General features: G+C 50.2%; 1 protein-coding gene across 3 annotated transcripts in view; it reads left to right on the forward strand.

Annotated features, from left to right (window-relative positions):
- The window catches only part of PRRX2 (paired related homeobox 2), a 128,585-nt gene that overhangs the window by 83,727 nt on the left and 31,458 nt on the right, over positions 1-13,400 (forward strand). Inside the window, exon 1 of one of the 3 annotated variants that reach the window (XM_077307179.1) lies at positions 3,502-3,660. The exons of the other annotated variants lie outside the window; for them this stretch is intronic. Coding sequence (XP_077163294.1) covers positions 3,534-3,660 — 127 coding nt within the window. The 5' untranslated portion in view covers positions 3,502-3,533. Of the gene's footprint in view, positions 1-3,501; positions 3,661-13,400 lie in introns of those variants that run through there. 3 annotated transcript variants of the gene reach the window in all.

Raw genomic sequence — 13,400 nt, forward strand, 5'->3', positions numbered from 1 at the left:
GCTTGGCTCCCCTCCTCACTCTGAGCTTCCCCAATCAAGTGCAGAACAATTTTCTGTTTCAATTCGGGGGAGGAAGGGGCCCTGGTCGAGGCCAGGCGTGCTTCCCTAGGGCCGGGAACGACCAACAGGTTTTAACCCGCAGAGCGCAAGGCCCTGCGAGGGGCATAGGGCGATAGGCGGTCCCTCAGGTATGTGGGTCCCAACTCGCGTAAAGCCTTGAAGGTTAGAACCAGAACCTTGAACCGGATCCGGGCAGCAATTGGCAACCAGTGCAGCTGCCTCAGCACTGGCTGGATGTGGGCCCTCCAAGATGTGCCAGTGAGGACCCTAGCAGCTGCGTTTTGCACTAGCTGAAGTTTCCGGATCAAGGACAAGGGTAGGCCCGCGTAGAGCGAGTTACAGAAATCTATTCTGGAGGTGACCGTTGCATGGATCACTGTGGCTAAGTGTTCGGGGGACAGGTAGGGCGCTAGTAGTCGGGCCTGGCGAATGTGATGCCAGAGCCCACCCTCTTAAAAATAAAAAAGCTGAAATGTTTAAAGTTATATCAAAAATAATTTTGTGGTGGGAGGGGCCCATGGAGGCAAAAGGGACTCTGAAAGTCATCACGTGCCCCGGGGGCAGCGGGGATGGGAGCAGCTGACATGGTCAAAAAGAAGAGAAATGATAGGACTGAAAATGGGAAAGGGAAAATGGGAAGGCAGCAAATCTAATAGGAGCAAACAGAGCCAAGCCGAGGGAGAAATGGTGGGTGCAGACAGGCCTGATGAAGAGAGGCAGTGACAGCCCTAAATAGGATTGCGAAAGTGGTGACTGTCCTCACATTTGTGTGTGCCTTTTCCCTCCCTGAAGGGGCTTCATTTGACCCGAGAAAATGAAACCAGGGAAGCACAGATGTCACACCTCCGTCCTTTCCCCGTCCCGTCCAAACCCATCTGTCGGCTATCGGGGGGAGAGGTCCCTCCCTCCGCTCTCCCACACAGACCGGGCCTTCCCATTCCTTTCTAATTTTAAATCTCACCAAAACATCCATAACATCATTCATAAATTATGCTAGCAAAACAAAGGCGGGTAAAAAGAAATTAATTCCAGGTGGTTATGTTTTTTCCGTGGGAGCCCTGCTGGGCTGGGCTGGGCTGAGCCGGGCCCTGCGTGGCTGTGAGAAGGAGCTGAACAAATGCAAACCAAACGCGACCAGGAAGAAATGCGCTTTGTCACATGCTCCAGCGCGTTGCCTTCATTGTATCTGCCCGCAAGAGCATCATTAAAAGGACCAATTTAGGAGCAACTCTGAGAGACCCAGGAGTGGGTCTCTGCCGTCTGGAACCAAGGGAAATAGCGGCCCTATCATGGGACCACTCTTGTAGCGGATAGAAAAGAATTCTGGTCCAAATCGCCTCATGGAGATGTTTCCACCCACACTGACTAATCCACTCTCAGTGCGCTTCAGCAGTGGTTTGCAAATGGTTTCTGCTCTTCCATACAGTAAAAGTCCAGCAGCAAAGAGGGCTGAGCGCAGACTGGAAGGGCCTTATTCAAGATGTGTGAAACCACAGATATATTCCTTGAAATTTCCAGTTCCTCTGCCTTTTTTGCTGATGCTTTTAAAGCTTCGTGGCATTGGGTGTGCAGGCGGTGTGAGTTTTACGCACAACATTCCTGTGTGAAATACATAGAGCTGACTTATGAACAAAGAGGGAATGGGTTGGGAAATGGGTGCTTTTTGTGGGGAACCATCAGCAAAAGAGAACGAGCAAAGAAGAAAGAATTGTGGGTCCTGTTTGCGTCAAGGGCAAGGCAAAACCGCAAGGGGGCTTTTCGATGCAGAATGGAAGCCTTGAGAAATGCAAAGTCTTTCCTTTTTTCCTGGTTTGCCTGCCTCCCTTCGGAAGAGGAAAGTTGGTCCCCCCCCCCCCCCCCGGAGACTGGGATTCCTGATCAGGGATCACTTCAAAAGCACTGGGGGGATCCGCTAGTCACTGATCTCCAGGGCAGGACCACCAAAGGCTGTGCTGAGTCAGCTGCTGGGAATCTGAGATGGGATGGGCTGCATTTGTATAGCAAGGCCTGGGTGGGGGGAGAGAGGTGTCTGGCTGTCTTGCTGTTCCCCCACACTCTCCCGCAGACTTGCTAACTTCAAAGCATCTTCCGGAAGTGTTTTAGGGGCAGGCAGGCTGTAGGGGTTTAAATATCTGCCATGTTTTTCAGCGCTTTCATTAGAGATCACATGTGTTAATTTATTCAAGATGGCAGCCATGTGCCGCTGCTTGATTCCAATGCAAACCATCCGTCCACATTGGCCGCTCTTCTGTGTTACGGCTGGAGAGTGCTCAAGCAGAGGAAGGTCTCCCCCGCCTCCCACCCCACCACCCAAGATCTCAAGGTGCCGGGGATTTAATTCAGGACCTTTTGTGTGAAACGCACATGCTGCACCCAATATTTCTGGCGGCGATCCTGCTGGAGGGGCTGGAGGGGGGCGGTTTATGATTGCCCAACTCTCTGGCTTGCATGATGATGGGGTGCCATGATGATGGGGAAACCTGCTTCCTGTTTCTGTCTGCTCCCTTTTTATCCCACTGTTTCTCTGTGGAGCTCAAGGTGGCTTATATCATGTTCACACACTCACAACAACCCTGTGAGGTTGGCTGGACTGGGAGACAGTGGCTGGTCAAACAATAGCTTCCTGTCTCACTGGGGATTGGAAACCAGGGCCCATTATGCATGTGTTGGATAATGTACATTCAATAGACTTTTGCAGCTGGATTTCTAAGTGCGGAACAGGGAAATCTACTTCTAAAGTGCATTGGAAGTGCATTATCCGATGTTTTTATTTGTCTGTCTGTTTTCTAACCGCCCCCCCCCCTCCCAGCAGACTGGCTCGGCATGGTGTGGAGCATTGATATTTGTATAAATACTTAAAAACAATTGATAATTAAATTGATTTCACAATTGATTTAAAACAGTTAGAATTAGTTTAGCAGCAACAAAATTCGAGGCCAATGACACCTTTAAGACCCGTAAAGATTTATTCAAGGAGTGAGCTTTCATGTGCAGACACACAGCTCTTGCACTAGAAAGCTCACACCTTGAATAAATCTTTGTGGGTCTCAAAGGTGCGATGGGACTCAAATTTTGTTGTGGTACTTGAGACCAACACGGCGACCCACTTGTATCCGACAAATATGCAGTACAATTAAGACATTTAGCAGATTCAAGAGCCTTGCTAGAACAACAAGCTGAGTTTATAAGGTGATCAGGTCGTCAGTCCTTTGGGCTCAGCTCCCAGAAACACAGCAGAGGGAATAAGAATATCAGGATTAGTGAGTAATGGCAGGTGCCCCTATTCTTTTCCAATCACTCTTGCTAATAAATTCCTCTAGAAGAGAGGCCAGATTTAATGGGCCGATAGAAGGGTGCTCTTTGTTCATGTGGAAAACATCTTCTAGCATGCCCCCTAAAACGGATGTGAATGCGGACGTGAGGTCTGTAGTCCCACCCCAGGGAGTGAGTTAGAAGAGGCAGGGTGATCATTGATGCAGGAGGCCGAGGCTGTGGCCGAGGTGGCGGCTACTGCAAAGCCTCTGTGGGATGGAGCGGCAGCTGTGCCTCTTCTGTGGGCCGGGAGGTGCGGCAGAGGCCTGGCTACCACCACCGCAAGAGGTAAAGAGAGGGGGAGGGGAGGTGGGAAGGAAAAGGGCATCTGGGTGTATGTCTGAGGGAGGGGGGAAGGACCAGGGAGTTGGTCAGAGAACTGAGTAAGGGGAGGGAGGGGAGAACAGGCCGCAGAAAATTCCCTGAGGGTTATAATGGCAAATCCACCTCCCTTCACTTAGGCCTTTCGAAACACGAGAGAACTGATGGCCCTGTTTATTTTGAGAGACTTATAAGTTGGTCTTCTCCCCATCCTCCCATCCATTCTCCAGTGAATTCCTATGACCACCCAAGAGGGGGGTTGACAGGGTGTGACTGGACCCAGGTCATCCTGCCAGCTTCCGCAGCAGTGCAGAGATTCGAACCTGAGTCTCTCAGCTCCTAGGAATATGGTGCTCTACCCGCTGTGCCGAGCAGAGTTAGAATCATGGAAGGGGCCATACAGGCCATCTAGTCCAACCCCCTGCTCTACACAGGATCAGCCCTAAGCATCCTAAAGCATCCAAGAAAAGTGTGTATCCAACCTTTACTTGAAGACTGCCAGTGAGGGGGAGCTCACCACCTCCTTAGGCAGCCTATTCCACTGCTGAACTACTCTGACTGTGAAAAACATTTTTCCTGATATCTAGCCTATATCGTTGTACTTGTAGTTTAAACCCATTACTGCGCGTCCTCTCCTCTGCAGCCAACATAAACAGCATCCTGCCCTCCTCCAATGGACAACCTTTCAAATACTTAAAGAGGGCTATCATGTCCCCTCTCAACCTCCTTTTCTCCAGGCTGAACATTCCCAAGTCCCTCAACCTATCTTCATAGGGCTTGGTCCCTTGGCCCCAGATCATCCTCGTCGCTCTCCTCTGTACCCTTTCAATTTTATCTACGTCCTTCTTGAAGTGAGGTCTCCAGAACACCACACAGTACTCCAGGTGTGGTCTGACCAGTGCCGTATACAATGGGACTATGACATCTTGTGATTTTGATGTGATGCCCCTGTTGATACAGCCCAAAATGGCATTCGCCTTTTTTACCGCTGCATCACACTGCCTGCTCATGTTTAGTTTACAATCCACAGGTACCCCAAAGTCTTGTTCACACACAGTGTTACCTAGAAGCGTATCCCCCATCCAGTAGGCATACTTTTCATTTTTCTGACCCAGATGCAGAACTTTACACTTATCTTTATTAAATTGCATCTTGTTCTCATATACCCATTTTTCCATTGTGTTCAGATTTCGTTGAACTCTGTCTCTATCTTCCGGAATATTTGCCAGTCCTCCCAATTTGGTGTCATCTGCAAACTGGATGAGTAGTTCCTCCACCCCCTCATCTAGATCCTTAATAAATATGTTAAAAAGTACCGGGCCGAGCACCGAGCCCTGAGGTACCCCGCTACTCACCTCTCTCCAGTCTGATGAAACACCATTGACAACAACTCTTTGAGTGCGGTTCTCTAACCAATTCCGTATTCACCTAACTATCTGAAAATCCAGATTGCAGTCCTTCAACTTATCCATCAGAACATCTTGGGGAACCTTGTCAAAAGCTTTACTAAAATCCAAGTAAATGACATCAACTGAATTTCCCCGATCCAGCAAACCTGTTACTTGGTCAAAAAAGGAAACCAGGTTGGTCTGACAGGACCTGTTGGAGACAAATTCATGCTGACTTCTTTGGATCACCAAATTGTCCTCCAGATGTTTGCAGATCGCTCCCTTTAATATCAGCTCCATTATCTTCCCCATAACAGAGGTCAGACTCACTGGTCTGTAGTTTCCCGGGTCATCCTTCCTCCCTTTTTTGAAGATTGGAATAACGTTTGCTCTCTTCCAGTCCTCCAGGACATCTCCAGTCCTTAAAGAGGTCCCGAAGATGATGGACAAGGGCTGTGCAAGTTCTCTGGAAAGTTCTTTGAGCACTCTCGGGTGCATTTCATCCGGACCAGGGGATTTGAACTCATCCAGTGCAGCTAAATGCCTCTCGACAACCTCTCTATCCATGTTAACCTGCCACCCAGACACTATTCTTTGGCTACGGCCATCTCTAGATGTGCCTAAACCCTTTGACCTGTGGGAAAAAACAGATGTAAAATAGGCACTAAGCCTTTCTGCTTTCTCTGCATCCTCTGTTAGAGTTTGTCCATCCTCACCCAACAGTGGTCCTATTGCCTCCTTTACTTTACATTTGCTCCTCACATAACTGAAAAATCTTTTCTTGTTACAATGGGCTTCCCTGGCCAATCTTAGCTCCCATCTCAGCTTTGGCCTTTCTGATGATTGATCTACAGTACCTAGTAACCTGTAGGTACTCTTCTTTAGAGCTCTGTCCTTCCCTCCATTTCCTGAACATCTCCCTTTTCTTTCATAGTTCCTCTTGAAGTTCTCTGTTCATCCAAATAGGCTTCTTAGAGCTCCTGCAGTGTTTTTGTCTTTCTGGGATAGTCATTGATTGAGCATGCTATAGCTCTTGTTTGAGTAGCATCCACCCTTCACATGCTCCCTTCCCTTCCAGCATTCTCGTCCATGGTATGACACTCATCATGTCTCTGACTTTATTAAAGTTTGCCCTACGAAAATCCAACATCCGCGTCTGGCTACAAGCTTCCTTGGCTTCCCATCTCAAAAGGAATTCTATGAGGACATGGTCACTTCCCCCCCTAGGGTCCCCACCTCCTTCACCTCATCCACCAACTCTTGCCTGTTGGTCAGTATTAAGTCCAGTACGGTTGAACCTCTTGTGGGTTCATCTACCATTTGATAAATGAAATTGTCAGCCAGGCAGGTCATAAAGTTGCATGATTGAGGACACTTCGCAGAGTTTGTTTCCCAGCACACATCTGGGAAATTGAAGTCACCCATGATGACAAGGTCCTGCCGCTTGGATATTTTCTCAAGCTGCTCACAAATTGCAGCATCCACATCCTCTCGTTGGTCAGGCGGTCGGTAGCAGACACCAACCATCACACTGTTTGTTTTCCCCTCGCTTATTTTCACCCAGATGCTTTCCACTGTAGATATGCTCTCCTTCACTAGAATTTCTAGGGCCAGAAAAGAGCAACCCAAGTTATCTCCAGTACTGTGTCCCCTGTCCATGTCAGCACCACCCCATCCACTCACCCCGGACACACCCACCCTGCTTTTAAAGCCTAACAACTGGGGGCAGGGGGAGGCAGCTGTTAGTTGGGGAATATCTGGAGTCTTTGGAGGTGGAGCCAGGAGTGGGCAGGATCTGGGGTAGGAAGGGACCTCAGTGCCACAGAATCCGCCCTCCTAAGCAGCCATTTTCTCCAGGGGGATGGATCTCTATCACCTGGAAATGATCTGTAAAACCGGGGGATCCCCAGGTGTCACCTAGAGACTGGAATGGCCACAAAACATCTAGAGTTCTAGTCACCAGGTTCTGTCCCTTGCAATGTGACCTTCGTTTCTGAGCATGCAGGCATAAAAACAGGGTGTAAATGTGCCAACCCCTTTCAAGGATCGCTGCCTTGTTGTGGCAAGGGGGCTTCCGTAGTTCAGTGAAGCTATGAGCTATGCCGTGCAGGGCCACCCAAGACGGACAGGTCATAGCTGAGAGCTCTGACAAAAGGTGATCCACTGGAGAAGGAAATGGCAAACCACTCCAGTATCTTTGCCATGAAAACTCTATGGACAGTTCCAATAGGCATAACGATATGACGCTGGAAGATGAGCCCCTCAGGTCGGAAGGTGTCCAATATGCTACTGGGGATGAGCAGACGGCTAGTACGAGTAGCGCCAGAATGAATGAAGCGGCTGCGCCAAAGCCGAAAGGACGCTCAGCTGTGGAAGTAACTGGTGGCGAAAAGACAGTCCGATGCTGTAAAGATTTTTATTCCATAGGAACCTGGAACGTCAGATCCATGAATCAAGGCAAGCTGGACGTGGTTAAACAAGAAATGAGAAGACTGAACATCGACATTTTAGGAATCAGTGAACTAAAATGGACAGGAATGGGTGAATTTAATTCAGATGACCATCAGGTATACTACTGTGGACAAGAATCTCGCAGAAGAAATGGAGTAGCATTCATAATCAATAAGAGAGTAGGAAAAGCAGTCTTGGGATACAATCCCCAGAATGACAGAATGATCTCAGTTCGAATCCAAGGCAAACCATTCAACATCACAGTGATCCAGGTCTACGCCCCAACCACTGCTGCTGAAGAGGATGAAGTTGATCAGTTCTATGAAGCCCTACAACACCTTCTAGAAGCAACGCCCAAAAATGATGCGCTTATCATCATGGGGGATTGGAATGCTAAAGTAGGAAGCCAAAAGATAACCGGGATAACAGGCAAGTTTGGCCTTGGAGTACAAAATGAAGCAGGGCACAGGCTGGTAGAATTTTGTCAAGAGAATACAATGGTCATAGCAAACACTCTTTTCCAGCAACCCAAGAGACGACTCTACACATGGACATCACCAGACGGTCAACACAGAAATCAGATTGACTATGTGCTCTGCAGCCAAAGATGGAAAAGTTCTATCCAGTCAATAAAAACAAGACCAGGAGCTGATTGTGGTTCAGATCATGAGCTTCTTGTTGCAAAATTTAGGCTTAAATTGAAGAAAGTAGGGAAAAGCACTAGGCCACTCAGGTATGAACTAAATCATATCCCTGACGAATACACAGTGGAGGTGACAAATAGATTTAAGGAATTAGATCTGATAGACAGAGTGCCTGAAGAACTATGGACGGAGGTTCGCAACATTGTACAAGAGGTAGCAACTAAAACCATCCCAAAGAAAAAGAAATGCAAGAAATCAAAATGGCTGTCTGAGGAAGCTTTACAAATAGCTAAGGAGAGAAGGGAAGTGAAAGGCAAGGGAGAAAGAGAAAGATACACCCAATTGAATGCAGAATTCCAGAGAAAAGCTAGAAGAGATAAGAATGCCTTCTTAAATGAACAGTGCAAACAAATAGAAGAAAACAATAGAATGGGGAGGACCAGAGATCTTTTCAAGAAAATTGGAGATATGAAGAGAATGTTTCATGCAAAGATGGGTATGATAAGGGACCAAAATGGTAGGGACCTCACAGAAGCAGAAGAGATCAAACAAAGGTGGCAAAATTATACAGAAGAACTATACAAGAGCGAGCTTAACATCCCTGATGACCACAATGGGGTAGTTACTGACCTAGAGCCAGACATCCTGGAATGTGAAGTCAAATGGGCCTTAGGAAGTCTGAGCAACAATAAAGCTAGTGGTAGTGACAGCATTCCAGTTGAACTATTCAAAATCTTAAAGGACGATGCAGTAAAAGTGCTACACTCAATATGCCAGCAAATTTGGAAAACTCAACAATGGCCACAGGATTGGAAAAGGTCAGTTTACATTCCAATCCCAAAGAAGGGCAATGCCAAAGAATGTTCAAACTACCGCACCATCGCACTAATTTCTCATGCTAGCAAAGTTATGCTCAAAATCCTACAAGCTAGGCTCCAGCAATATGTGGACCGAGAACTTCCAGAAGTACAGGCAGGATTTCGAAGAGGCAGAGGAACTAGAGATCAAATTGCCAACATACGCTGGATCATGGAGAAAGCTAGGGAGTACCAGAAGAACGTCTACTTCTGCTTCATTGACTATGCTAAAGCCTTTGATTGTGTGGAGCACAACAAATTGTGGCAAGTTCTTAAAGAGATGGGAATACCAGAGCATCTTATTTGTCTCTTGAGAAATTTATATGCAGGTCAAGAAGCAACAGTGAGAACTGAACATGGAATCACTGACTGGTTCAAAATTGAGAAAGGAGTTCGGCAAGGCTGTATACTGTCGCCTTGCCTATTTAACTTGTATGCAGAGCACATCATGAGAAATGCGGGATTAGAGGAGTCACAAATTGGGATCAAGATTGCAGGGAGAAATATCAACAACCTCAGATATGCAGATGATACCACTCTAATGGCAGAAAGTGAAGAGGAACTAAAGAGCCTGTTGATGCGGGTGAAGGAGGAGAGTGCCAAAGTTGGCTTGAAACTCAACATCAAGAAAACAAAGATCATGGCATCCGGCCCTCTCAATTCCTGGCAAATAGAAGGGGAAGAAATGGAGATAGTGACAGATTTTATTTTCCTGGGCTCCAAGATCACTGCAGATGGGGACTGCAGCAAAGAAATTAAAAGACGCTTGCTCCTGGGGAGGAAAGCTATGGCAAATCTAGACAGCATCCTAAAAAGCAGAGACATCACCCTGCCAACAAAAGTGCGTTTAGTCAAGGCTATGGTCTTCCCAGTTGCAATGTATGGCTGCGAAAGTTGGACCATAAGGAAGGCCGAGCGTCAAAGAATTGAGGCTTTTGAACTCTGGTGCTGGAGAAGACTCTTGCGAGTCCCTTGGACTGCAAGGCGAACAAACCAGTCAGTCCTAGAGGAGATCAGCTCTGACTGCTCTTTAGAAGGCCAGATTCTGAAGATGAAACTCAAATATTTTGGCCACCTCATGAGAAGGAAGGACTCCCTGGAGAAGAGCCTAATGCTGGGAGAGATCGAGGGCAAAAGAAGAAGGGGACGACAGAGAATGAGGTGGATGGATGGAGTCACTGAAGCAGTAGGTGCAAACTTAAATGGACTCCAGGGAATGGTAGAGGACAGGAAGGCCTGGAGGATCATTGTCCATGGGGTCGCGATGGGTCGGACACGACTTCGCACGTAACAACAACAAAAATGTGCCAATGCAGGCAGAGGTTGCTCATGAGGAATCAGCATATGGAACTCGCCCAGTCCTGGCTACAGGTCCTGATTCTCTCCCAGGGGTGTTCCTCAGCTGTGTCTTTCACCCTGGAGCAGCCCCCTCCTCTCCATTTCCCACTTCCAGAGAAATAATGCCCCTGTCAAGTGCACAGCAGCCGGCCTCTTATTAAACGTTGGGGGAAGGGGGGGTGAGGAGACGGGGTTGTAGGAGGAGGCCAATGGCTTTACTGCAAATATATCACTTTAAATTGCTGTCAGATCCTCAGCCCTGGCAGAACCACTTAAACTTTTTAAAGTGCTTTTGGGAGGTAATTTACTGCACTTTAACACTGAAAAAACCTAAAAACTCAGAAGCACGTGTGCAGAAGGAGAGAATGGCTGAGAAGAGCCCAGAGTTGACCTGTCAGCTATGAAAAAAGCCAGACAATGTTTCCAAAAAGATGTTCTAGCTAATCCTTTGGTGAATGGCCTCAGGGGAAGAGCCCTTCGTAACTCCACCTACGTCTGGTGAGCACGTGAGAGAGATCTGCTGGATGCCCATCAAAAGAAAGCCGGTCTGGGGCTGGTTTCTTCCTCGATGCACCACCACGGCAGCCTGGGGAATGGGGATGCCAGCCTCCAGGTGGGGCCTGGGGATCCCTTGGAATTCCAGCTCATCTCCAGACTACAGAGCTCAGTTCCCCTGGAGGAAAGGGCTGCTTGGGAGGGGGACGGAGGGATGCCAGCCTCCAGGTGAGGCCTGGGGATCCCCTGGAATTCCAGCTCATCTCCAGACTACAGAGCTCAGTTCCCCTGGAGGAAAGAGCTGTTTGGGAGGGGGACGGAGGGATGCCAGCCTCCAGGTGAGGCCTGGGGATCCCCTGGAATTCCAGCTCATCTCCAGACTCCAGAGCTCAGTTCCCCTGGAGGAAAGGGCTGCTTGGGAGGGGGACGGAGGGATGCCAGCCTCCAGGTGAGGCCTGGGGATCCCCTGGAATTCCAGCTCATCTCCAGACTAGAGAGATCAGTTCCCCTGGAGGAAAGGGCTGCTTGGGAGGGGGACGGAGGGATGCCAGCCTCCAGGTGAGGCCTGGGGATCCCCTGGAATTCCAGCTCATCTCCAGACTCCAGAGCTCAGTTCCCCTGGAGGAAAGGGCTGCTTGGGAGGGGGACGGAGGGATGCCAGCCTCCAGGTGAGGCCTGGGGATCCCCTGGAATTCCAGCTCATCTCCAGACTAGAGAGATCAGTTCCCCTGGAGGAAAGGGCTGCTTGGGAGGGGGACGGAGGGATGCCAGCCTCCAGGTGAGGCCTGGGGATCCCTTGGAATTCCAGCTCATCTCCAGACTAGAGAGATCAGTTCCCCTGGAGGAAAGGGCTGCTTGGGAGGGGGACGGAGGGATGCCAGCCTCCAGGTGGGGCCTGGGGATCCCTTGGAATTCCAGCTCATCTCCAGACTAGAGAGATCAGTTCCCCTGGAGGAAAGGGCTGCTTGGGAGGGGGACGGAGGGATGCCAGCCTCCAGCTGGGGCCTGGGGATCCCTTGGAATTCCAGCTCATCTCCAGACTACAGAGATCAGTTCCCCTGGAGGAAAGGGCTGTTTGGGAGGGAGATTGGGGGATGCCAGCCTCCAGGTGGGGCCTGGGGATCCCCTGGAATTCCAACTCATCTACAGATGACAGATATCAGTTCCCCTGGAGGAAAGGGCTGCTTGGGAGGGGGGACTGAGGGATGCCAGCCTCCAGTTGGGAGCTGGGGATCCCCAGGAATTCCAGTTCATCCCCAGACTACAGAGATCAGTTCCCCTGGAGGAAAGGGCTGCTTGGCAGGGGGACTGAGGGATGCCAGCCTCCAGGTGGGGCCTGGGGATCCCCTGGAATTCCAGCTCATCTCCAGACTACAGAGATCAGTTCCCCTGGAGGAAAGGGCTGCTTGGGAGGGGGACGGAGGGATGCCAGCCTCCAGGTGGGGCCTGGGGATCCCCTGGAATTCCAGCTCATCTCCAGACTACAGAACTCAGTTCCCCTGGAGGAAAGGGCTGCTTGGGAGGAGGACTGAGGGATGCCAGCCTCCAGGTGGGGCCTGGGGATCCCCTGGAATTCCAGCTCATCTCCAGACTACAGAGCTCAGTTCCCCTGGAGGAAAGGGCTGCTTGGGAGGGGGACGGAGGGATGCCAGCCTCCAGGTGGGGCCTGGGGATCCCCTGGAATTCCAGCTCATCTCCAGACTACAGAACTCAGTTCCCCTGGAGGAAAGGGCTGCTTGGGAGGAGGACTGAGGGATGCCAGCCTCCAGGTGGGGCCTGGGGATCCCCTGGAATTCCAGCTCATCTCCAGACTACAGAGATCAGTTCCCCTGGAGGAAAGGGCTGCTTGGGAGGGGGACTGAGGGATGCCAGCCTCCAGGTGGGGCCTGGGGATCCCTTGGAATTCCAGGTCATCTACAGACTGCAGAGATCAGTTCCCCTGGAGGAAAGGGCTGCTTGGGAGGAGGACTGAGGGATGCCAGCCTCCAGGTGGGGCCTGGGGATCCCCTGGAATTCCAGCTCATCTCCAGACTGCAGAGATCAGTTCCCCTGGAGGAAAGGGCTGCTTGGGAGGGGGACTGAGGGATGCCAGCCTCCAGGTGGGGCCTGGGGATCTCCTGGAATTCCAGCTCATCTCCAGACTACAGAGATCAATTCTCCTGGAGGAAAGGGCTGCTTGGGAGAGGAACTGAGGGATGCCAGCCTCCAGGTGGGGCCTGGGGATCCCCTGGAATTCCAGCTCATCCCCAGACTGCAGAGATCAGTCCCCCTGGAGGAAAGGGCTGCTTGGGAGGGGAACTGAGGGATGCCAGCCTCCAGGTGGGGCCTGGTGATCCCTTGGAATTCCAGGTCATCTACAGACTACAGAGATTAGTTCCCCTGGAGGAAAAGGCTTCTTGGGAAGGGGACTGAGGGATGCCAGCCTCCAGGTGGGGCCTGGGGATCCCCTGGAATTCCAGCCCATCTCCAGACGTCAGAGATCAGCTCGCCTGGAGGAAAGGGCTGCTTGGGAGGGGGGACTCTGTGGACTTGTA

Source organism: Paroedura picta, chromosome 12 (genome assembly GCF_049243985.1).
Source record: "Paroedura picta isolate Pp20150507F chromosome 12, Ppicta_v3.0, whole genome shotgun sequence".
Classification (NCBI taxonomy): domain Eukaryota; kingdom Metazoa; phylum Chordata; class Lepidosauria; order Squamata; family Gekkonidae; genus Paroedura; species Paroedura picta.